At 43.7% G+C, this 26,297-nt stretch overlaps 1 protein-coding gene across 1 annotated transcript in view; it reads right to left on the reverse strand.

The window, feature by feature from the left end:
* The window catches only part of OBSCN (obscurin, cytoskeletal calmodulin and titin-interacting RhoGEF), a 160,015-nt gene that overhangs the window by 58,799 nt on the left and 74,919 nt on the right, over positions 1-26,297 (reverse strand). Inside the window, 19 exon segments of the mRNA XM_031062951.1 lie at positions 1,040-1,312; positions 3,064-3,330; positions 4,570-4,836; positions 5,521-5,787; positions 6,846-7,112; positions 8,197-8,460; positions 8,905-9,171; positions 10,632-10,895; positions 11,955-12,218; positions 13,113-13,376; positions 13,671-13,934; positions 14,702-14,965; positions 17,924-18,187; positions 19,025-19,291; positions 20,153-20,416; positions 21,682-21,948; positions 22,998-23,264; positions 24,211-24,474; positions 25,373-25,639. Coding sequence (XP_030918811.1) covers positions 1,040-1,312; positions 3,064-3,330; positions 4,570-4,836; positions 5,521-5,787; positions 6,846-7,112; positions 8,197-8,460; positions 8,905-9,171; positions 10,632-10,895; positions 11,955-12,218; positions 13,113-13,376; positions 13,671-13,934; positions 14,702-14,965; positions 17,924-18,187; positions 19,025-19,291; positions 20,153-20,416; positions 21,682-21,948; positions 22,998-23,264; positions 24,211-24,474; positions 25,373-25,639 — 5,052 coding nt within the window.

Consider the following 26,297-nt stretch of genomic DNA (forward strand, 5'->3'; position numbering starts at 1 on the left):
AAACCCAACACAAGCCACCTATAAGAGTCAGAGTGGCTGCTGTTTGTTCATTTCTGTTATCAAAGGTGTATTTGCCAGAACCTTCTGGTTTTTAGTGATAAATCCTTCAAGTATGGACTGATTTATCAGTCCTCCTTCCTGATTTCATACTTGGAGCTTGGGGATATCACCTGAGGGCCCTTTTCCCATTCCACCTCAGCACTGGGCTGTGAAAGCTGGCAGCAGAGGACAGCTGTGTCCTCCTCCTGCACTTCCCTGCTCTGCAGTTTCTCCTTAAAGACTGGAGGTGGCACTGAAATTACAAACAAAGCAAAGCAAAGGATTTGTTTGCTTTGCTTTGTTTGCTTTGCTTTGTTTTCCAGGAACCTTTGTCTTGGTGTTAAAGCTACAGCTGAATGGTTGAGTATTAAAAAAAAAAACCCTCTGACTTCTGTTCTGTATTATTTACTGAGGGGTTAAAAGAAGCTTCTAAGAGGGAAGGAGAAGGATTTTGGATGGAGAATTTAACCAAAATAATGTTTAGAGAAAGAAAGAAAGAAAAAGAGAAAGGAGAAGAGAAAAAGAGAGAAAAAGAAAGAAAATGAAAGAAAGGAAGAGAGAAGAGAAGAGAAGAGAAGAGAAGAGAAGAGAAGAGAAGAGAAGAGAAGAGAAGAGAAGAGAAGAGAAGAGAAGAGAAGAGAAGAGAAGAGAAGAGAAGAGGAGACCTAAGCAACCTGATCTGGTTGAAGATGTAGAGGGATTGGGCAAAATGGTCCCTCCAAACCCAATTATTCTAGAAAGGGTGGTGGAAGCAATGAAAATTACAGGTCTACCCATCCAAGAAGTGAAGCCAAGCTAGTAATTTCTCCAGGAATCATTGAGCTTTGAGAAGATGGTGAAATGTCCCCTGTTCATCCCTGGTGATTCCAGCCACAGATGCTTTGAAGCACAAGTACCCCTGAGACACAAGGGGTGAATTTTGGCCTTGAATTTGCTGCCAGCACAAGCAAAGCACCCCCTGTTCCCACTGGCCCTGCTCCACAGCACAGAGAGGCCTCACCTTTCACCCTGAGCTCTGCTGTGGACGTGTGGGGTCCCACCCGGAAGGTGACGGTGCCAATGTCCTGCTCTGTCACCTTCCTCAGGGTCAGCGTGTGGACCTTGCCCCTTTCCACTGAGATCTCGTTCATCTCGTTGTTCTGCAGAGCCACATCCTGCAGCTTCCACTCGACGTCCCTGGCGTTCTCGTGGGAAACCTGGCACCTGAAGGTGACATCGTCCCCTTCGGCCACCACCGTGTCCTTGAGGCCGCTCACGATGGTCACGTCAGGCTCTGCAAAGAGGCAGACACGGGAAATGAAAGGGAAAGCACAGATCAAATCATGGAACCATGATGTGGGAGTCACCCGCTCCAAGCGCTGCTCAAAGCAGGCCCAGGTTGCTCAGCACCTTGTCCTTCAAGGGTAGGGAGGCTGTTCCATGCTCTACTTGAATAATTGAACATTTGTGCATCACCTGGAACAGCACAGCCTCTCAAACTCCATTTCAAACTCTGCTTTCAGTGTACTTGGCAGCAGGACAAATGACTTTTGTCATTTGTAGTGGCTTTACCACTTGTCCCTGCTAAGAGACACGTTGCATATTGTTTTTTTTTCTAATTACGCTTGATTGGGTGAACAAGGATTTTGAAAAATCAAAATTTCAAAATCAGGATTTTGAAATTTGTTCCATTTACACTTAGACATCTTCACAGGATAATGTTAAAGCCTGACCCTCTCTATTGTATTTCTGTGAAAAGATTTGCATTTACTCCATGCTGATGCTCCAAACTGGCTGAGGCCCTGGCTGGCTTTGTCCTCCCAGCAGGACTCACTGGGTTGGTGTGAGCACAGGGCTTCTGCACTGCAGTTTGCCCGAGTCCTGCTTCCAGGACACCTGTGCAAGGATCAGACAGACAACCCCCAGCAGGCAGAACCTGTAAATACCCCAAACCCACTGGGCAATACCAAAGGAATCATAAAATCACTAAGGTTGGAAAACACCTCTAAAATCATCGAGTCAAACCATTTAAAAATCAGCCCAGTCTCCCTCTGAGCAAGCACAGTGGATATTCCTACAACTGAGGTCACCATCTGCACGAGAAATGCTGCAGCTGGGTGTGATGTGCAGGGGATCTATGACATGGAGTAGCCCGTGGAGATGCTGGGGGTGTTTGTTCCACACCAGTGGTCCAACCTAAGCTCTGCAATGATATTAAGGCCAGATGCAGCTGCCACGTGACTGGAAGCTGGGGCTGGACCATCTGTTCAGTCCCATGCACATGATGTCAAGCAAATATTCCAAGCCATAAGTCATAGACTACAGCTGACTTATCCTCTCCTGTCCACCAAGTCAATCTTTGCTTTGGTTCATCCACTGACCATAAGATTTTAAATTTTTTTAAATTTTAATTTCTAATTTAATTTTAAATTTCATTTTAATTTCATTTATTTTTTCTTAATTTAATTTCAATTTTTAATTTCATTTTTATAATTTTTTTAATTATACCCTTCCTATGCTTCGTGTTGATCACAATTGTAGCATTCGCATTCTCTGAAAAAAATTCCTTCGCCCAGGATTTTTCTCCTGGGAAGTTGAGAAACCTCAGAGAAAAGGAAAACAATTCTTATCTCATTTACTTCTCCTCTGTTTTGCTCATGTGGAATGTGTTTGGAGATCATTTACCCACAGGTGATTGTCTGATTGGATTCTGCTGTGAGTTGTTTTGACTCAATGGCCAATCAGGGCCAAGCTGTGTCAGGACTCTGGAAAGAGTCACAAGTTTTCATTATTATCGTTTTAGCCTTCTGTAAGTATCCTTTCTGTGTTCTTTAGCATAGTTTAGTATAGTATTCTTTAATATAATATAGTATTATAAAGTAATAAATTAGCCTTCTGAGAACATGGAGTCAGATTCATCATTCCTGCCTTCATTGGGGCTTCCCTGCAAATACAATACAGAAGAACTCATTTCATGTGTGTGTATCTAACTCAATCACATTGGGAAATCTCAGACATCTCTTTGTTCCAATAAACAGGCCTTGCCTTTCACGGTGAGTTTGGCAGAGCTTGTCTGGTCTCCAGCCTTGCAGGAATATTCCCCAGCATCCCCGGGCTGCAGGTGGTGAACACGGAGCTCCCGGAGGGTCCCATCCTGCCACAGTTCATACTTGGAGCTGGGGTGCAGCAGGACTCCATCCTTCCTCCACTCCACTTCTGCTTTGCTGACGGAAACCTCGCAGCGCAGCCTGGCTGTTCCTCCCACTTCCACCTCCTCGTTCCTCAGCTGCTGCTTCAGCTGGGGTTTGATGGCTGTGAAATGAGAAATAAATAATGCATCAGCTCTCTGCTTGAATGCCAGCTCTGCACAAGTCAGCACACAGCACCCGGGCTCTGCTGCTGCAGTACAATTTTGCATTAAGTGGTGATATGATAATAAACCCATTTCTTCCCCCTATAAACAGACCTATATTGTGTATATCCATAGGATCAGAAAGTTCCCCAAATATTTTTATATCCCATAAAGTCCAAGGCATCCACATCACACCTTTTATGCATCTGCTCAGCATATTGGAAACTCCAACCCACAAAGGTTTTGACTAAGCAAAACCTGGCAATTTCTGTTTAAACCAGTGTAAATCTTTTGACTTTTACAGAAATACTCCTGATTTTCAAGAGCTAAATAATGTAAAGCTTTAAAATAATTTCTGATTTCTCAGCTGTCTTTTCAAGACCCAGATCATCATCACTGAGTCCTTCCAGATGATGCACAAATGGACATTTATTGAAGTAGATCATGGAACGGCTCAGAAAACAGCTTGTCACTGATGGAAGCAAGGAGGGGATATCCATGGGGTGTGTGAGAGCTGTTGGAAAAACAGGAATCTCAGTGCCCGTGGTTCCAGTAAAAACACTACTGTGAGACAGGTAAAGCAATCACTAGGTTCTTTCACCCATAGTTGACCCCATGGCTGCTTTTTGAGTCAGAGTCAGCAAAAATATGTTGTTTGAAAGGTTACAGCTTAGGTCAAAGCCACAATTCCACCCAACTTTGAGACAAACACGAACATTTCCTAGATGGTGCTGGTATGGCCCTGTTTGAGCAGGGAGGCTGGACCTGTGACCCTGTTCTGTGATTCTGTGATCAATCACAGACATTACTCCTGGATAGGTTAAACCCAGCATTCTCAGGATCTTCACAGGGAGATTAAAAATAGCAACCACAAAATGCTTTTTTTAAGTGATGTGTGATTTTGCTATTGATTCAAGTGAACCAGCAAAATTGCAAAGTGCCAAAAGAAGTTTTGTCAGTATTTCAAAATCCCCATGACGCAGAATTCCTTGCTCTTATCTTATCAGAGGAAGGGGTCAGTGCACTGCACTCTTTACAGGCTCAAACAGGAACCCTGTCCCACCAGATCCACTTCTCTGTACTCTGCTTTATGACTGGGCAGCTCTTTTCCTCCTTATCTTAACTTTTGGATTAAATAACACCTTTCACACAGTTCCACCAATGCCTCTTCTCCTCCAGCCCAGGGGCGCAGTGCTAACCATTCACTCTGAGGACTGCAGTGCTCTGCTGGTCTCCTGTGTCACAAGTGTAATCAGAGGCATCCTCTGGCTCTACATTATGGATCACAAGCTCAGCTGTGCGCCCACTTAATTTAATTTGGTATTTGGCACAAGGGAAGAGCTCCATGGTGCCTTTCCTCCACTCCACGGCCGCGTTATCCTTTGTCAGCTCACACTGGAATTTCACTGGGGCTCCTTCTTCTGCCTCCTCATCTTTGAGCTGCTTTTGGAAAAGAACTGGCAGAGCTAAAAGAGAAAAGAAAAGGATCAACAGGATCTTTTAGTGAAGCCTGGTTAACACAGACTGACTCCTGGAGAACAAGATACTCTGCTTTTCACTGTGATATTCCTAGGTAGGATTCATGTTTTTCTGATTTTCCTGGCACAACCAGGAGATCTTGCTGCATCAGAAGAAGCCATCTGCACCCATAACATTTATTTCCTTTGTTCCTTCACTCAAATCCTTCACAGTGGTGAATTCATTGCAAGATTTTATCCCTCAGTTGATCTAAAAATGATCTCAAGAGCAAAGAACTTCAAAACTCCATAGACAGCCTTGAGAGGTCAGGGATGTCGTTGTCTCTCTTCTTCCAGTATTTGAAAGAAAATATTCTTTTTAAATATTCAAGCAATATGTCCTGTGAAATGTCCAGATGTTATGTTAAATCATTGTTTTTTCTTTAATTTCTCCTCAGGCACAAAGCTTGAACGTATTTCCTATTAGAGCCTAAAACTCAAACACAGCACTGGAAGAACAAAGAATCATCCTCTTCCATTCTTATTAAAAATAAAAAAAATCCTAATATATCAGATGAAAAATAAAATATTCATAGACAACAAGAATAATGCACTTAAAAATATTCCTATTGAAATGGTTGTTTTGCCTGTTGGAGGAACCTGTTCCTTGAGGAGTCAGCTCACACCACGTACCTTTCACATTCAGAGCTGCCCTGGTTTCCTGATCCCCCGTGTCACAGCTGTATTCTCCTGTGTCTTCTAATCTGAGGTTGTGTATCAAGAGCTCTACCAGGCATCCCCTCTGCCTCATTTCATATTTCTGGCTGGGCTGCAGCCCCACGCCTCCTTTCCTCCATTCCACTGCAGCACTGGCTTTCGACAGCTCACAGCAGAACGTGGCTGTGCTTCCTTCCTCAAACTCCTTATTTTGTAAAGGTTGCTTAAACGTGATGGGAAGCGCTGGAAAATTTGAGAGGAAAACGTTTCAAGAGTGTTATAGTGCAAGAAGGATCCAGTCCTACCATCATCCTTCAGGTATGGTTTTTTCTAATGATTCCATAATCCTGGGCATTATGCAGCTCACTGTTTTGGCAGAATCTTTCTTGAAACACTAAACGAACCAAGACGTGGGGGCAGGCAAAGTTAGGCAAGATCTGGTCTTAGTGGTCACCAAAATGGCCTGGTTCGGGGTCTGAAGGAGTCAGACTTTCCTATGGAAGGGTTTCCATGCCAGGTATGGATGCTTTAGGCAAAGATCACCGGGAACGGCCTCTCTTACACAGATCCCTGTCCCTGAATAGAAGCCTGTGAGTTTGCAATATTAAACAGAGAATTTCTGCCCCAAATAATCTTCTGCTTCTATCAATGTACAAAACATCAAGTTAGTATTGATCTCTTGGTAAGAGATCCCAGTGAAGAGATAAATGGGAGGGGAAATCCAGATTTCAGTTAAGGATGGTACAGGAAGTGAAGGAACACAGTGTGGATTCAAGTTGTCTGCAGTCAGCATTTGCACCTAAAGTTCAAAGCCTCCAGTAACAATGCAGCACATTCATAGATCCTAGAAATCCCTTATCCCCTAACTGGTGCATCTCTTACCATCCCAGGCAGGATTACATCCAATTAGGGATCCCTTATCCCATTCCTATATCCAGCCACACTCCCTGCACTCAAGGCAGCAGGGTTCAGCGTATTTTTACATCATGACAACCTTCAAAGCCAGGTTGGTTGGGGCTCTGAAAAACCTGTTCTGGTAGAAGATGTCCCTGCCCATGGCAGAGGGATGGAAATGGATGATCTTTAAGGTCCCTTCCAACCCAACCTATTCAATTGCTTTAATTGCCATTAATCACTCCAGATACCACAAGAAGAACCTTTCTTCTTTGCTGTGGGCCACACCCACGAAGAACACCTATTCTAGCGTGGACCAGCAACAAAACAAATCAAAGGCTGCAGAGAGCACCAGGAAAAGCTCCTTTCACTGCACTCCTCCTGAGCCAAGGATCACCACTGCCTACCATGCACGGCCAGCACAGCCGTTGTCTGCTGGTGTCCGGAGTCGCAGATGTAAATTCCTGAATCTTCCACTTCCAGGTCATGAATGACCAATTCAGCAGCACAGCCCTGCTGCCTCAGCTCGTATTTCAGACCAGGGTAGAGAGTGACATCCCCTTTCCTCCACTCCACTGGAGCCTTGGGTTTGGTGAGCTCACACCTCAGGGTCACTGTGCCGCCTTCTTCTGCCTCGGTGTCCTGGAGCTCTTGTTTAAAAAGGGCTGGTAGGGCTATAAAATAGAAATATGACCTGGACCTGCTGCAGCTGGGGCTTGGGAAAAAGGATGTAGAGGGAAAATGAAAGCACCAACAGAGGATTGGGGTTTTTTTTCCCAGATGTTGCTAAACCTCAATACTCTAGATTCAAACTATGAAGCTATTTGCCCAGAGAAGTAATAGGAATATCTGCAGAGCAAGAATGTGGCATCCACATTTTCTAGAAAAATCCCTTCACCCAGGATTTTTCTCCTGGGAAACTGAGAAGCCTCACACAGAAAGGAAAACAATAATTATCTGATTTGCTGTGCTCTCCTCCTTTGGAATGTGTTTGGAGATTGTTTACCAACAGGTGATTGTTTCATTGGATTCTGCTGAGAGCTGTTTTGACTCAATGGCCAACTGGGGCCAAGCTGTGTCAGGACTCTGGAGGGAGCCACGAGTTTTCATTATTATCTTTTTAGCATTCAGTAAGTATTCTTTCTGTATTCTTTAGTATAGTTTAGTACAGCATTCTTTAATATAATATAGTATCATAAAATAATAAATTAGCCTTCTGAGAACATGGAGTCAGATTCATCATTCCTTCCTGCCATGGGGGTCCCCGCAAATACAATACAAGAAGAAATGGATTTCAAGAAGTTACATTTGCCATGAAATATATAGAACTTAATCTATGATCTAAAAATAGAATAAGAATTTTCCTGCTGTAAAAGCAGCCAGTGTGCTGCCCTGATCACTGAGGAAGTGTTCTGAAGGTCAGCAGGGAATTTTCAGAGTTCAGATTCCCTCCTGATACAGAGACTTGCAAGAGTTCATACTCCCTCTTAAGGCAGGGAATTTTAAGGGTTCAGATGCCCTCTTAAGGCAGGTCACTTGCAGGAGAGATTTTGATTATTCTGACAGCAAAATACAGAAAAAAATGCACTTAGATCTGCATGGCAATTCCCATTTTCTGCCTGGCCACTCCATGAGCTGCATAGACCAAGCTATTCTGCACACCTCATCCATTACAATATCTTTCTTAAGCAACACTAAACCGCAGTTGCTATTTTAATTTTCAGAAACTATTAGCCTTTTCCCTTTTAGATTTTTTACCATTGACTGTCAGCGTGGCAGCTGTCTGCTGATCTCCACACACACAGGTGTAAACTCCAGCATCCTCCTCCTCCAGCTCGTGGATAATCAGCTTTGCAACAGCCCCATCCTGACTCATTTCATGTTTTCTGCTCTCTTTGAGCACCTCCTGCCCTTTCCTCCACTGCACCTCAGCAGGTTTTGTCAGCTCACACTGCAGAGCAGCTGTGCCATTTTCCCCAGCTTCCAGGTCCTTCAGCTCTCTCTTGAATTCTGGAGGCAGCACTGAGGAGTAAAAGAGTTACCACAGAGAGGGCGAATGTTCCTTAAAGTGAAGCTTGGTGAGAGAGGTTTCGTGGGGCAACACCAAGCCCTGATCCAGGTCAGCGGAACACGATGGAAAAACTTCCCCAGCTTCCCTGGCCATTGGATCAGGGCAAGGACAGTGAGATGAACCAGCATAGATGAAGGGGACAAACACCAGCAGGGAATGTTTTTCCCAATTCTACAAAACAAGGAAGCGCAGAGAGTCCAAAAGAACCAAAAGCCCAAGCAAACAGAAAGGGACAGGAACAGACCACAAAGATTTGGGCAGGTTTGGAGGACATTCACCCCAGGGATTACATTACCCTGAAAGGAACCAAAAGCCCAAGCAAACAGAAAGGGACAGGCACAGATCACAGAGATTTGGGCAGCTTTGGAGGACATTCACCCCAAGGATTACATTACCGTGAACTGTTAGTGCAGCTGTGCTGATCTTGTCTCCACAGACACAGGAATAGTCCCCAGTGTCACTCAGGTCCAGCCCATGGACCAGCAGCTCCACAGCACGTCCCTCCTGCCTCATGCTGTACTTGGGGCCCGAGGTGAGGATGTGCTGGCCCTTCCTCCACTGCACACAGGCAGGGGCTTTGCTCAGCTCACAGTGTAAAGTGGCTGTTCCACCTTCTACCCCTTCCTGGCTGGTCATTTCTTCTTGGAAAAACGGAGGCACAGCTGAAGGGTGCAGGTAAAATGTGTTACAAACTGAGGGTGTCTCCAGGGAGGGGTGAGGAAGTGACAGGGAAAAGGTGTGAAGGTTGTGGCAGAGGAAAGTTATCAAGGAAGGGCGAGCATCAGCCAGAAAGAGAGGAAAGAGAAATGAAAACATCCTCGTGGGAACAAACATCCTAATCATTCTGGATTTACCCTGGCTTCCTACAGCAAAGCTGCACAGTCCACAACAGATTTACACCTGCTTTCTACCAGCTTCCTCCTCAGAAAACAACAGAATACCAGCTCTGAGCTCCTCAATTCACATGTACTGGTGTCTTCCATGAACTCCATGGCTTTGCACTCTCTTTTCCTACTCAGAGCTGCCCTGCTGTGCTCTGTTGACACAGCTCCTTACTCATCCTCACTCCTTCTTCCTTGAGATATCCTTGAAGAGGAGCATCCAGGACTCACAGGTTCTTCTTGACCCCAAAGCAAATCTCCAGCTGCTGAATTCCACCCTGGCTTCTTGTCTCAGAACACATTTTTCCCATTTAACATAATTCTTGTACCCATTGCAACTTGCATCCTTGAAGTAAATGTGGTGACCTTCAATTATATCCCTCTCTTAACCAGGTGGGATAATGAGATATTTCATCTGTTCAACAAAGTTGGATAGCTCAGATCTCAAAATTAGTGTGCGGTATTAGAGACTTAGTTAAAATATCCAGGCTAGAAAAAAGGCTTAGCCCTGATTTGGCACATTTCCCATTCCAGCAGTGTTAAGCTGAAACACCAGCCAATGGTTCTTCCAAAGGAAGACCAGAAAGAGGTCACAGAAAGAATTCATTCTTTCCTTAGAAAAATCAGTCTCCTAATGGAAATCTGTCTTTCGGCATCAGGACAGAGGTGATGGGCACAAAACCCAAAATGGACATAACTTAGTGCAGAGGAAATTATAGCTAACAGAGCCTTATTCTGGATACACCTTATTCCCTCTAGGGCATCAGGACAGAGATGATGAGCACAAAACCCAAAATGGACACAACTTAGTGCAGAGGAACTTATAGCTAACAGAGCTTTATTCTGGATACACCTTATTCCCTCTATTAAAATGGTTGGTAATGAGAATTCCAGAAAGGAATGGCAAAGAATAAACAGATTTGTGGTTTGGAGAAGAAATGCAGGAAAGGAAAGACCAAAGAACAGTGGGGTTACATGGTAGGAAAGGAATGGCAGAAGGGAACGAAGAAAGGAGAGCAAGCTTGTGATTAAGGAACGGAAAAGGCAAAAGGATGGCACAGAGAAATGCAGACAGGTGTTTTCCAATTTCCACAGCCTGCAAGGGACGAAGGGCAGGGAACATTTTCAACTGAATGGAAGCTCAGTTAATAAGGATGAAGAGACAGATGTGGAAAATTGAACAGCTCAGAGTAGAGGACAGAGGTTTGCAGCAGGAGAAAGGAGGTCAGGGATGGCTTTACCCTGTACTGTCAGGACAGCTGTAGTCTGCTGCTCTCCACACACACAGGTGTAGCTTCCTGCATCCTCCTCAGCTATTCCATGGATCACCAGCTCTGCCTTCAGCCCTTCCTGCCTCATTCTGTATTTCCCACTTGGCTTGAGGATCCTCTGGTCCTTCTGCCACTGCACTGGAGCAGCCTTGGAGAGCTCACAGAGCAGGGACACTTCTCCACCTTCTTCTGCTTCCTGGTCCTTCAGCTCCTCCTTAAAGAGTGCTGGCAGAGCTGGAGGATGCAACATGGACAAAGGGACAGCAGAAAACCAGAATTAAACCCCTCATTTCTATTTTGAGATTATTTCCCCTCTTGCCTTTTTTTCAGCTTATTATAGATATTCAAAGCCATAACCAAGTTCAGAAACTCTGAAAGTGTCTTTCTTTAAGTGCAATGTGGTTTCAGTCACCCTGAGGGGTCAGTTCCCTGGGTTTTTGTTGTTATTTATAGTGAAAGAGCAAAAGAGAAAGATCCAAACCTCAGATCAACATCACTCACAAATAACACTTCTGGATACAGAACTATTTTACCCACACAAATGTCATTTTTTGGAGGCTGCTGTTGTAAGTTTCTGGGTTTTTTTATTAAACTGTCACAGCCCCATCTATACAAAAGCAGACAGATATCCAAATAAAACTACTCCTAGTTTTAAACTGAAGTTTGAAGGGCCATTACACCTAATAAGAATTTGAGATTCTTATTACTGCTCATTTTGGAAATCATAACTCAAAGGCAAAACAACCTACGGGAATTAAGTTCTGGAATGATAACACTTGTCTCACTCTGCATGTCTGACTTCTTTAAAGAATCTGGAGCCTTCAAAAAAAAAAAAAAAACAAAAAAAACCCAAAAAATAAAACAAAACAAAAAAAACCCAAAAACAGAAACAAAAAACAAAACAAAACCATGGCCAGATAAATTCCTCCTCTTTCTGGTGCTCCAACCTTCACTTCTCCTTCTCCAGTTCCTGGGGAAGAGGTACCTCACAGCCCAGAGCTGGGTGTTTTGGAGAAACTGTGGTGGACTGAAGTGACCTACAGGGTCAGAGCTGGAAAATGCAAATATCCAAGAGGAGACTTGCACAGAAGGAAACTTACTTCTAATTTTCTCCTTTCAAAGGACAGATTAATAACGACCATAAAATTCACCATGAGCGACTCTTTCTCAGAAAGAAATAGAATGAAGGAAGAGGAAGGGATAAAAAACTACTGACCCAGAGAAGAAACTACTACATTTCAGAAGTATGTCTATCTCAAGAGATATTTATCAATTTGAATAAGTTCTTTTTACCATGAACTGTTAAGGTTGCTGTTGTCTTCTGGTCACCACACACACAGGTGTAATCTCCAGCATCTTTTACTTCTAGGTCAAAAATGACCAGCTCTGCAGTGGTGCCAGACTGTCTCATTTGATATTTGTCACTTGCTTTGAGCACTTTGGGCCCTATTTTCCATTGCACAGGAGCTCCTTTGGTTAATTCACATCTCAGAGTCACTGATGCTCCTTCTTGGGCTTCTTCATCCTTCAGCTTTTCCTTGAAAAGCACTGGCAGGGCTGGGGATTGAAAGCCAATAGAAAGTGTATTTAAACTGAGTGCTCAGCATTGTGAATTCTCAGCTGAAGTTCAAATCTGGCCAAATCAGGGGGTTGAGGTTATCACTACAAATGATGCCTCAGGTTTGAGCTTTTATATTTTCAGATTCTGTGCTGCTTTAGTGTGTGGGTCTGAGCTTCACATCAGGGCATGGTGAGCTCTGTGCACAGAGCAGGGAGACAAAACAATTCCTGCTCCAGCTGGGCACCAAGGACAAATGATCCAAATCTCAGCCCCAAGAGCACAAACACCGTGGGCTGCAGAGAGAAAAACAAGCAGGGTGGGACTGCAGGGGCTAAAGCTGGAATGGGACAATGAACTGCAAGGTGCAAATGGAGCAGAACTGATCCCAGGGAGAGACCCCGGGAGCGCTCGTGCATTTTGGGGCCATTTTGGTTCATCTTGGGTGCAGCCCTGCCTGGGCTCTTGTGCTGCCCAAGGTGCATCCATGGAGGAGATCCTTTCCATAAATCCCTGCTTTATTCTTTAGCTCTGTCCAGTCTCTGTTCTAGGTCAGCCTGCACAGGCATCACAAAGATCTGGAAAACCGAATCCAGCAGTGAGACAAGAAGTGCTGAGATGACAGGCCAAAGTAAAAGATTTAAGGTAGAATTCAAAGGATTTATCTCAGGACAGAACATCTTAGCTGGTCTAACATTTCCTGAGTGCAATTCCCTTAAATCTGAAACACAGCAGTGTGTCTGCAGGGAGAGACATTCCTGAGCTCAGCTCCCTTTTCAGCAGCACCAAACAAAAACCAAACACCTGAACAAGACCTGGGCACAAGTTCACAACAGGTGGACCCTCCATGGGGGTGTCAGAGGAACAGAAAATGGACGATAATCTACATTTACCCTTCACAGTCAGAGAGGCCGTGCTGTGCTGCTCCCCACACACACAGGTGTAATCTCCTGCATCCTGCAGCTCTAGGTCACGGATTTCCAGCTCTGCCAGGGCACCCTCCTGCCTCATGATGTATTTTTCACTTGCCCTGAGTATTTTGTTGCCTTTCTTCCATGCCACAGCTGCAGCCTTGCTCAGCTCACAGCGCAGAGTGGCTGTTTGGCTTTCCATGGCTTGCAGGTCCTTCAGGTCTTCTTTGAAAAGGGCTGGCAGGGCTGAAGGTCACAAAATGCACAGAGGACATTAAAAATGACATGTGGCACACAGGTGACAGGAGGGGTGGGGTGGTACAGAAGCAGAGAACACTTTAGGGTGGAAACAGGGTGTTTTCCTCATCATTCTGAGACATTGGGCAAACCAAAAGACAGAAAGAGAAAAGCAGCCTGGATACAACCAGACTTTACAGAGAGCTTACAGATTTAAAGAAACTATTCAGCCATAGGTGAACACACAACCAAATCAACGAGCTGGCATAGAAACCCACAATAATACAGATATATTATTTTTACCATGCACTATCAAGGCCGCTGTTGTCTCCTGCTCTCCACACACACACGTGTACTCTCCAGCATCTTTCAACTCCACATCCTGGATAAGCAGCTTCCTGACCGTGCCCTCCTGCCGCATTTTGTACTTGTCACTGGCTCTGAGCAAAGTGCTGCCTTTTCTCCACTCCACGGGGGCAGCTTTGGTCAGCTCACAGCTCAGAGTGGCCGCTTGACCCTCGGTCACCTCCTCGTCCCTCAGGCTCTCCTGGATGGCTGCAGGCAGCACTGGGGGTGCAATGGGAACAGGGTTAAAGGGAGCAGCAAGCACAGCCTGCAGGTGAGGGCATGGCTGTGATGCCTCAGGTTTTAGCTTTTATATTTTTCAGATTCTGTGCTGCTTTCGTGTGTGGCTCTGAGCTTCACATCAGGGCATGGTGAGCTCTGTGCACAGAGCAGGGAGACAAAACAATTCCTGCTCCAGCTGGGCACCAAGGACAAATGATCCAAATCTCAGCCCCAAGAGCACAAACACCGTGGGCTGGAGAGAGAAAAACAAGCAGGATGGGACTGCAGGGGCTAAAGCTGGAATGGGACAATGAACTGCAAGGTGCAAATGGAGCAGAACTGATCCCAGGGAGAGACCCCGGGAGCGCTCGTGCATTTTGGGGCCATTTTGGTTCATCTTGGGTGCAGCCCTGGCTGGGCTCTTGTGCTGCCCAAGGTGCATCCATGGAGGAGATGCTTTGAATAAATCCCTGCTTTATTCTTTAGCTCTGCCCAGCCTCTGTTCTAGGTCAGCCTGCACAAGGCATCAGGTGAGGAGGTGTCTTCAGGCTTGACCTCACATCTGCTCCAGGAATCTGGTCCTAAAACCACTTTGCACATGGAATTTCAGAAGGTTTTACCCCTAAATCACAAAATTCATCCTCCTGGTCATGCCATGCAAGGTGAGACTCAGAGGAACTGTGCACAGATAACAATGACCATGTTGATAAAAACAATTCAAACCATAATCTCAACAGTGATGGCATCCAGATAGAGTTGGTCATTACCATGTACTGCCAAGGAAGCTGTGGACTGCTGCTCCCCACACACACAGGTGTAGTCCCCAGCATCACTCTGGGTCAGACTGTGGATCACCAGCTCTGCAGTGACATCCTTCTGCCTCATTTTGTATTTCTCACTAGGTTTGAGGGCTGTGTGTCCCTTTCTCCACTCCACTGGGGCAGGTTTGGTCAGCTCACAGTGCAGAGTCACTGCTTCACCCTCCTTGGCCTCCTCATCTCTTAACTCTTCTTTGAACAGAGCAGGAAGGGCTGAGAAACAGAGCAGCAAAGGTTCTCATGACAAGCAGCTCTTGGCAACCAAAATAAACAATGTTCACCAATATCTATCCCTGCCTGGTCACTGACATGAAAATCATCTCACAGAAGGAAAATGCCGATTTGTATCAGAGACAAAAAGGGTCTCGCCATTTCTTTCAGCAAATATTAAATGAATTTGCTGATTGGTTCAGAGATGTATGGAAAATAATCAGTAAAAATGGGGAAACTTCATGTATGGTCAAAACTGCAACTTTCTCAGTATAACCCAGCCTAGAAGATTAATACAACAGGTTACACCCTGATCAGGAAAAAAGCTAAAGGAAAAAAATATAACCTTTTAAATTACAATGTAAGGATTCCTTCAGACCTAGCCCAGAGTTAGGATAAGACTGAAGAGAAGAATTAGAGAGAGATCCTGAAAGTGCTTGGGTAGGAATAACAAGGAAAGAGAAGGATGATGCAGCCACTGCAGAAATCTGCCATAATTCCCTCATCCCAGGAAGTTCAGGTGCTTCCTGACACCTCATCCCTTTTGGAACAACAAAGAGAATTATTCAGACTGTAAGACTGGCTGGAAATGTGGCAGTATGTGGAAGCAATAGGATGGGATGACACCACTAAATCTTTGGAATGGGGTGGGAACTACATTTGGATATAAAATAACTGAGAAAGAGCTTGAGAAGATGGTCTCCAACTCCTGACCCTGACCAGCAAGAAAGAAATAATTGAGAATAAGGATGTGGAGATAACTGTGCAGACATTATTGTAAATAGATTAGAAGGAAGGAAAACAACAAGGGAGATGTTGGTCTGCCTCTCTTTCAGGAATGTAAGTTGATGATGAGTGGACATAGGGAAAGCTGAAGTGTTTAATTCCTTTTTCTTCATTATTATTAAATGCTACTTTTAATTAAGGAAGTAATAGAAATTATGGCTTGGAAAAGGAAAAAAAAGGATTAGAGAATATTTAAATAAATATATTCTCAAAGCAGCTTGGTGTGATGAAATTTGTCCTGGAATTCTTAAGGTGCAGGCACAACCAATTTCAGACACTGACAGTGACACTGGAGAAATCAAAGAGTGGCTGATTTTCCTCAAGTATGGAAAAAACAGAAACTAAGAGGTGAAAAATATATTTCAGCTGGAAATACACACATTTAGTTCTTGTTATGTAAACAGAGATTCTAAAATCCCCGAGAGTAAAGAAAGAAAAAACACTTATGTAAAATCAGTGGAGCCAATAGAGCTCCAAATGTAAATGTCTGCTTTAAAATGAGCTGGAGGTCTCCCTGATTCCCATGGTCTGAGTTTGATAGGTCTCCATTGACAAAAATGGGAATTTGGGAATACTCTTCAGTCTTGAAGCTGAATCCCATTCATAATGCTTGTCATAGACAAAGAGAGAGAGAGAATCTGAAGAATTATGAACTCAATTCTTTGAAAAACTCAGATTTTCCAAGAGCTTTTCTCTTCATGAAGGAGTGGACCAGGGTAATTTTTTCTTGGTATAGATTAAGCTCCCTTGACAGAAGGACAAATTATATGTTCTATATTATTATTATTTTAGTAAAGTTTCAACTTTGATATAGGTGGAATTACAGAAGGGAAGTGCTACTAATCTGAAAACCACAGTTACAGGCTATTGGACTGGGGTTTACACTCACAATGAAAGAATGAATTGAGCAGAGTTTCTCACTAGCATGAGTTCAGGATTATTCAGCATTTTCTGTAGCAACTTGGACAATGAAATGCAAAGTTTCATTAATTTTGAAGATGATCTCAAGGTGGGAAGGGAGGAAGGGTAAAAACCCTTTTTTAAACTAGATTGAGATACAGAAGATTTGTATGAAGTAGTGGTGATAAAATAAGCTTCAACTCAGCAAGGGCAGATGGAAAATATATAGGAACAGTCAATAACATAAGTACAAGAAGAAGCAGATCTGCAGTGAGTGATTTGGGGTTACAACAGTTCGTGGAGAAAATTCAAGTCAAAAAGTTCAAGTCTGATGCAAATAAATCCTCATAATTGAGATGTGTAACTTGGAGTGTCCCATTGCTTCTTGGTTTAAATTTCATCCAAATATTTCTCTGTTTCTATGAGAACTAATTACTTAAGCCAGTTCAATAAATACTTTTGTTGATATAAAGAAGAACTTCCTGGCAGTAATGATGGTGACTTGGGGCTCAAGGATGGACTGGCCTGTACAAGTTCCTTTCAATTCTAGTTTTCATGGTTAAATTGGAAGTTCAAGACTGAAGCAATCCATGTTTTATCATAAAATACAAAGATGGGCAGAAAAGCAAAGAACTCAACTCCCTAAACTCAAGACTTCCTGGATTTCCAGGTGAGAAAGAGGCTGAAACTACTTCTGACTGTCTTGTGCTAATAGTGAAAACAAAGTTTCCCTCTCTTCCATGGGAAGTTAGCAGATTAATTTGGCTGAGGACTGTGAAATGTTCTTCTACTCTAATGCTGAGTATTCTGGAGTACCTGAATAAAAATCAGCATTATTCTTGGTCAGAGTTGCAAAGAAAATTACACTGAACCAAGTTTTCTTTTCATTATTTGTTAAATTGTCAAATCCTGATGCAACTTGAAATAAAATTGTTCTTTTAAAGAGCTATGAATGTTTCTGCTGCTCCATCTGTTTAGGTTCAAGTGAAAATGAGTAAAACAGAATAAAAAAAAGCAAATCTGTGACATCCTTCAGCCTTTAAAAAGAAATACAGCCCTGCACCAACAAGAGAAAGGGAAAAATTTAGTAAAATCAATGGAACTACAACCATGGTGAGAATTAGACAAAAACCACAATAAAAAGAAGGAAATCTGTTACAAACAGAATTAATGATGTCAAGATTAGAGGAAGAACTCGTGGTGTGTGAGTACTGAGGCTTGCAGAGGAGGAGAGACAACCACCACCCAAAAATGTCCCGTTTCCATGCCCTTTACCGTGCACTGTCAGTGCTGCCGTTGTCCTCTGCTCTCCACACACACAGGTGTACTCCCCAGCATCCCTGAGCTCCAGGGCATGGACCAGCAGCTGGGCTCTGCTGCCCTCCTGCCTCATGGTGTATTTTTCACTGGGTTTGAGCACTTTGTGCTTCTTCCTCCACTCCACGGGGGCAGCCCTGGACAGCTCGCACTGCAGGGTGGCTGTGGCACCTTCTGTGGCTTCCTCATCCCTCATCTCCTCCTGGAAGTGCACAGGCAGGGCTGGGGGGTTCAAAAGGAGCAGAATGTGGGACCACGGCAGCAGCTCCAGTAACCATTTTGTGTGGTCTGACAAGCACAAGTGATAAGCAAAGCCTTTCCTGATCAAATCCATCTGAGAACCATGAGACTGGCTTTGGAAAGCTGGAAAACACCTCATGCATAAGTCAGAGAGGATTTTTCAGGGTGAAATCCATGGTATAAAGTGAAGAACCACATCAGTCTCAACTTCAGACCTGCATGACTGAGACCTACCTTGGCTATTGCCTGCTAGAATGGAAAATCAAGCCTAACCAAAGCATCTAAATTCTATGGAAATGCAAATTGTTACTAAAAAAGTTCATAAAAACCTATATCTGAGGTATCAGTTTCACTTTTCCATGAGGGACCTTTAAAAGGTCCTTTTCAACCCAAACTATTCTTTAGCTTCACCTCCTACAGTGGTCTAGCTTGGCTTGACCATCAAATTATATTGAAACACCGATAACTGTCTCAAAAACGTCTCATCAAAAAATCTTCTCAGCTTTATGATTGCAACATCTTTACAACCAACATCACAATAATGTGATTTTCCATTCCTCAGCACCTACTGCTGAACATAGGGATGAAAAAAATGAGTTAGCACCAGGATGAATATCTGCAATTTTTGCCATGAACCTGTGCCTGACACCGACCAAAGCATCCAGAAATTTATTCCCATGTCCAACCAGATTTTGCTAAACCCATCACAAACAGAGCTGCACTTTCAAAGCTGACACTCCCACGCTCTTAAAAAACCAAAAAACTGTTTGAAAACCATCTCTAATTTATGATGCATTTCCTTTTTTTTTTTATTTTTACCATTCACTTTGAGCGCAGCCGTGGTTTCCTGCTCTCCACAAGAGCACGTGTAATCTCCAGCATCTGCCAGGACTAAATCATGGATCACCAGCTCAGCCACCGTGCCCTGGCACCTCATGGTGAACTTGTCACTTGTCCCCAGGGTTTTGTCTCCTTTCCTCCAGGCCACAGCAGCTCCAGCTTTGCTCAGCTCACAGCAGAGAGTGGCCGTGCCATTTTCTGTGCCTTCCACGTTCTTCAGCTCTTTCTTAAAGTGAGGAGGGAGGGCTGAAGATCACAGGTGAAAGAGAGCACTTTAAAATTGAGCAAACATCCTGTCTTGACTGCTTCACTGAATTAAAACACTTGAAAATGGTTTAGAATGTACAGAACCTGGGAGCAAAGGGTGATTTCAGGGGCATCCCTGACTTGGGCCTTGCAAGACACCACATTCACAGAATTCAGGATCTCATAATGACTTGGAAATCAGTGTTGATTTATAACAACTCTGAGAACCATAAAAGAGTGAGTTTGGACAGCTGGAAAACACCTTATTCATAAATCAGAGGGTGTTTTTAATGATATGAGACATGGCATGGCATGGAGAACCACACCAGTCTCAGTCCCTGAGCTTTCACTGATCTGGGAATCTATAAAACTAAAATATCAGTACTGGGAGGTGTGTTTTAAAAGCATTCTAAGATGTAACAGAAAACTGATCCCAAGATTTCAAGGAGCTATGCACAGCTTTTTCTCAAAACCAGATTAAGAATTAAAATGAACACCACGTTGTTTAAAATTAAAATTTCATCACTTTTCAACTTCATCCAAGAAAATCAAGTGAAATATCAGTGATATGCCCTAAACAAATTAATGAGTGAAAATACTCCAAAGTCCTATTTCTGACTTCATCAAGCTTTTCATTATCCACTTCCAGCTTCCATCAACAGGAAAGAACAGGGACTGGAAAGAATCTGTGATGCTGTTTATCAGCCCCAAAGGAAGGGTTTTCAGTGGAAGATATTCCCAGTGGTTGGAACAGCTGCCACAATATCTTAAAATAACAGAAGGGACCAAGAGCAGATTGTGATCCCACAGGAGGATCACAGATGACAATGCAGAAAATTCCTCTTAACCCAGATATTTTACCATGCACTGTCAGGGAAGCTGTGGTTGTCTTGTCTCCACACACACAGGTGTAATCTCCTGCATCTCCCTCCTCCAGGCTGTGGATTGTCAGCTCAGCAGTGGTGTCCTTCAGCCTCATTTTGTATTTTTCACTGGCTCTGAGCACCTCCTGCCCCTTCCTCCACTCCACTGGGGCGGGTTTGCTCAGCTCACACTGCAGAACAGCCGTCCTGTTTTCTGTGCCTTCCACATTGACAAGATCTCTTTTGAACAGTGCAGGCAGAGCTATGGGGTGTAACATAAACAGAGAGGACATCAAAACCATCAACCAGACCTTGGGGAACTCAGGGCTGGGGCCTGTGGCCAGTCCTTCACCATTACATGAAAAGAAATCAGTCTACAAAGCTGCCCCTAACAGAAAACTACTACAGGATCCCACTGGGATAATTTCCACCATGACCTGCTTCTAACATTAACTTGTTCATATTCACCTCTTCACAGCTGATTCCAATACTCCTCTCTACCTATTTCACTCTGAAATAAGCTATTTTGAACATTAGTGACCTGAATTTTGATTAAAAGTCATCAGCAGGGTGACAGCACTGCTGGAGACCCCTGCCTTTCCTAACATCAAAATTTATATTTCTGTTTCAGGGGAAAAAACCCAGTAATATAGCTTCAGGTGCACCTTTAACCTAAGATTTCCAAGAACATAATGGCACTAATATCAGGATTACAGGGTTTTTTTAGCAGCATTCAACAATTTGTCTTATGATGTGCCACTAAAATAAAATGGAAGCGACTTACATAGGGATGAAAATGATAGGTCAGAAGAGGGGAGGAAGAGAAATTCCCCCAGCTGGGAGAAAGAAGATGAAGAAAAAGTGTGCAGAAAATCTGGGAGAATAGTTTTGCCTCCTCAATTTCCCTTTGTCTTTGGCAGATTTTATCCATAACAGATATCTTAAACAAAAGCTGTTCTCCCACCTATGGGAGCTGTACATGAATTGCTCCTTCTGGAGGGGCAACCAGAGCTCATCACAATCCACCATGGAAGAGCCAGGAACAAAATTTCCCCCATTATTCCCTAAGCCAGGACCTGCAGAATAATGCTGAGGGGTGGGGATTTATATAAGTACCATTTTCTCAGCAGAATATACCAAAATCCTGCAGAAGAGGAGGGTGGTCACTCATTCCTGAATGGGAAAACCTCTCACTGACTGAGCTCAGCAGATTTAAAGAACTTTCCTTCAGGTTAAGCATGAAAATCCACTGATGTCAGGGAGACACAATGAGAAAACCCCTGACAATAATCTTCTGCTGGAGGTCTGCTCACTCCTGCTCCCTGAGATGAGAAATTCTCACAGCTTTTCTTTACTCTGATATAAAGCCATCAGTTTCAAACTGACAGACACTGGGAGATGGGATGAAACAGCACCAGCAAACCAGGAAAATGCTGCAGAACCAAAACACCAAAGCAAGTGGGAGGGAGAGAGAGAAAAGGGATGTCCTTGAAGTACTGCTATCCCAATGGAGAGCGGCTTTTTTACCGTGGACTGTCAAGACAGCCGAGGTCTTCTGGTCTCCACACACACAGGTGTATTCTCCTGTGTCTTCCACCTCCAGATCCCGGATCAGCAGCTCTGCAGCCGTATCTTCCTGTCTCATCTTGTACTTTTCACTTGGTTTGAGCGCCTTGTCCCCTTTTCTCCACTCCACCGGGACGCCCACCTTGCTCAGCTCGCAGCGCAGAGTGGCTGTGGCACCGTCTGTGGCTTCCCTGTTCTTCAACCCTTCCTTGAAAAATGCAGGCAAAGCTGAAGGACAGCAATATCAGCAGTGAGATGTAGTGCTCCAAAGAGTTAAAATTATGTTTAAGTTTCCTTTTCCCTCTTATCCTGAACTTGATTTATCCACACAAGAATAGAGATTCTCATGGGTCTCCATGAATCAGCATTGGGAAAGAAATGTCATCACCAGGAGGGGATTTAAGGCTTGCAGTAATCCATAGAAGTATTTTACACAAATCAATACAAATAGAAGTCAAAACACCATTTTTTTCCCTGTGAAATTTCAATCAAAAAGAACAAACACCAATTTGAAATTTCTGGAAAGAAAATGGATTTTTTTATGACATTTTAAACCACAACGGAAGGATGTTTGCAGTTTCCAAGTACTTAAGCAAACAAAGAGACATTTTACATTTTTTTAAAAAATGAAACACTGGAGTTTCATTTTAAATGTCAGTTTGAAATGAAATTGTTCATTTCAATACATGGTGGGAAAACAGGCATTTTCACCTGAACTGACATACCCTTTCAAAGATGTCAGGTTCAGTAAAAATCAAAGTTCTCCCTGAGAATGACTGTCCTTTAGAAGTTCTGGATTTGTTTTACACAGAACACCAACTGAATTCCATGGCAACTGGGCTGTAAGCATAAAAGCACTTTGTTGTCTCAGGAATGGAGTATGGGCATAAGATTCCATGGAATAACCTAACCTTTTGGAATTTTACAAAACCTTAAAATCCCTAAGACATAATCCCTTTGAAGTAACCCATTTTTGTCTTGAGCACAACAAGGGGGTCTAATAAAGAACCTTTCAAGGGAAAAGCAAAATGAAGGCCCCTAATTAAAAGAGTAGCAGCAACCCTGGTTGCCTTACTCTGAGCTTGGACACCAATATCCCTCTCGTGCCACAAATTCCAGCTGCACGGATGCCAGTGGGTGCATTTCACTGGCATTGGTGAGCTGTGGATAATGATCTGGCTGAAGAAGGAGATGGGAGGGTAACCAGGGGTCTGCCCAAAGGAACAGAGAAATCAGGGTAGTTACTTTCAGGATGTGCCTTGTTTTGTTTGTTTTACCATGAACTGTTAAAACTGCCATGGTCTGCTGGTCTCCACACACACAGGAATAATTCCCAGCATCCGCCGTGTCTAGACTTTGGATTGTAAGCTCAGCCACGGCGCCTTCCCTCCTCATTTTGTATTTGTCACTTGGCTTGAGGGTCTTGAAGCCCTTCTTCCACTCCACGTTAGCAGCAGCCTTGTTCAGCTCACAGCTCAGAGAGACACTTTTACCCTCAGTGGCTTCTTTGTCCAGGAGTCCCTTAGTGAAAAGAGCAGGCAGGACTGCAGAGCAAACATGGACATGGCATCAACCCTGGGAAAGCCTGAATCCATGACTTAATCCCTCTCTTATCTCCCTGGAGCCACCAGACCTTCTTGGTCTCCTCCAGAATTCAGTTCCTCCACAATTTTTCTCCAGCTTCTAACCCTTCAAAAGGGTTAACCCTTCAAAAGATATTTCAGTCTAATTTTTTTTCTGCCCTTAGGCTTTAAAACTTTATTTAAATTCAAGTCTACCTGCAAATTAGTTGACAAATCAACTACCCTTTACTTTATACACCATAAAATCAAGGACAAAAAATTAGAGGCTGTATTTCAATATGAGAGCCAGAGCATTTGGCTTCCTTTGAGAAAAGCAGGAGTTCTACAGAAGGGCCTGATTCATGGCACTGTCTGAATTTTTATAAACAAGAGTCCCTTAAAGCAAAGCAGTTGCAAACATGCTGTCAGGTTTTTGCAGAAATAAAATATTTGCTTGGGGAGTATTAAGCCAAAATTGGTTAAAAAAAAGAGCTGGGAATAGCAGGAGCATTAAAAGCCTATTTTTTATTAAGACTGTCCTTGTGTAGCATCATACATTGATAAAAACTTGTTCCTCTTAGGAGCAACAAGTGCCACAGCCTAAGTCATGAAAATTCAATATTATTCCCACTTTTAAGTCAGTTGCTATGGGAAAACTTCTAAACAAGAAGCTATTCTGGACTAGGGAGGTTGTGTTGAGTTGGGAACCTGTTCTCCACTTGTCTTTTGACTAAAGCACCATGGAAGCACATCACGAAGGTATCAGGTGAAAGGAGAAAAAGAGAGAAGGAAGAAAGGATAGGAAAATTAATCAGAAGAAAGAGGGACTGGAAGTACACAGGGATCAGAGGAGGCAGAAGTAAGAGAGGAAGAGGTCTTGGAATTGCATAGGCTGGCTTGGAACATGCGCTGAGAATTTCTTTTTTACCATTTACTGCCAGAGCAGCTGTAGTCGTTTGGTCTCCACACACACAGCTGTAATCCCCAGCGTCTGCCAAATCCAAATCCTGGATTGTCAGCTCCACAAAGGGACCTTCCTGCTCTATTTTGTACTTTTCACTTGGCTTGAGCACTCTATTCCCCTTTTTCCATTCAACTGGGGCTGGTTTGCTCAGTTTGCAGCGCAAAGTGACTGCCTCCCCCTCTGTAGCTTCCTCGTTCATCAGTTCTTCTTGGAAGAGGATAGGCAAGGCTGAAGGATGCAACACCAACAGAGAAGGAATCAGCACCAGAATGAAATGAAGTGTGCTGCAGTGTATGCACTCAATCAAAAATGCTCTGTTTCTAGGTGGGTACAATTGAAAAAGGGGGTAAAACCTCCTAGGGGAGAGAGAAATAAATTAAACAATATACAACATACAGGTGCTGTCTCAAGGCAAAAAAAACCACAAGGGACTATTCCCTGATAGGGCAACTCAATGGCACTACAGAGCCAAAGCACAAAAACCCTAAGAAATCACACTCTGGTTGACCAGGAATGCTCCCAAAACTGCTACATTTGTGTGGGAATCAATAAAATCAGAGGGTTTCGGGAAATCTGCAAAAGGCAGGCCTCAGAGACAGCAGAATTGAGATTAGAGCTAAGCAGGAGCCATAAGATTGGTCAGCAGAAAAACTAAGTAGAAAATAAGGACAAATAGAACAATGGTCTGTGTATTAACGCTTGTCTAGAATAACTCCCTAAACTGCAGAAAAGTTTATCTAGTGAGATATTAGGAAGTTCTAAGCTTACTAATGGAACCCTCTCCATTGTATTTTAGGGCTTACAAGCAGGTATTGTATTTGAAATAAGCAAGCACGGTTTTAACCAAAGGTAGGTGTGCTTATAGTGGTTGGATAGAACTACTGTCAATGTGTTTTTGCTTTGTGTGATTGGTCAAAAAACTTATAAAGTTGTAACATTAAGTTCTTGGTCTGCTGCCTGGGATGTGAGCTGATGGTATCTTCCCATTGTCATAACCATGGAATGAGACTGATGCTGGAAGATAAAACAGCTCAAGGCACGTTCCTGGCAGTTCCATCCCATTTGTGATTTGTACCAGCTGGCGATACATTTGGCATTTAAAGACAAACGTGTGTAGGAGGTTTACCATTCACTCTCAAAGCAGCTGTGCTCTCCTGCTCTCCACACACACAGGTGTAGCTCCCAGCATCCGTCAGGTCCAGGTCATGGATGACCAGCTCGACAAAGCGCCCTTCCCGCCGTGTTTGGTACTTCCTGCTGGGGACCAGCTCCTTCCCGTCCTTCCTCCAGTGCACGGAGCCGCCCGCCCGGCTCAGCTCACACTGCAGCGTCGCCGTCCCGCTCTCCGTGGCCTCCTCATTCCTCAGCTCTTGCTTGAAACGGACTGGCAGGGCTGAGAGATGCACAATGGACAGGGGTTGCCACCCTGGACCCCGCTCAGAGGTTGAGGCATGATTTGTCGCATGTCTACCTAAGCCTTACTCCAACAGCCCTATCCCTTAGGTGTGGCAGTTGTATTTTCTGGAAAAACCCCTTCACCAGGATTTTCTCCTGGGAAGCTGAGAAGCCTCAGAGAAAAGGAAAACAATTCTCATCTCATTTGCTTCTCCTGTGTTGTGCTCACATGTGGAATGTGTTTGGAGATTGTTTACCCACAGGTGATTGTTTTATTGGTTTCATGTGAATTGTTTTGACTTAATGACCAATCATGGTCAAGCTGTGTCAAGGCTCTGGAAAGAATCAGGAGTTTTCCTGATTATCTTTTTAGCCTTCTGTAAGTATCCTTTCTTTAGTACAGTTTAGTATAGCATTCTTTAATATAATATAGTATCATAAAATAATAAATTAGCCTTCTAAGAATATGGAATCAGATTCACCATTCCTTCCTGCCACAGGGCACCCCACAAATACAATACTTAAGCATATCCTGTCTTTTTTCATGGGTGGTAAAAGAAATTCTCTACTGACTTGTTCTGTGGGAATCAACAAAACCATGATCTTGATTGGCTGAGATCATGCATAAAGAGAGACAAACTCATTCTCATTGTTAC

Source organism: Geospiza fortis, unplaced genomic scaffold, assembly GCF_000277835.1.
Source record: "Geospiza fortis unplaced genomic scaffold, GeoFor_1.0 scaffold34, whole genome shotgun sequence".
NCBI lineage: Eukaryota > Metazoa > Chordata > Aves > Passeriformes > Thraupidae > Geospiza > Geospiza fortis.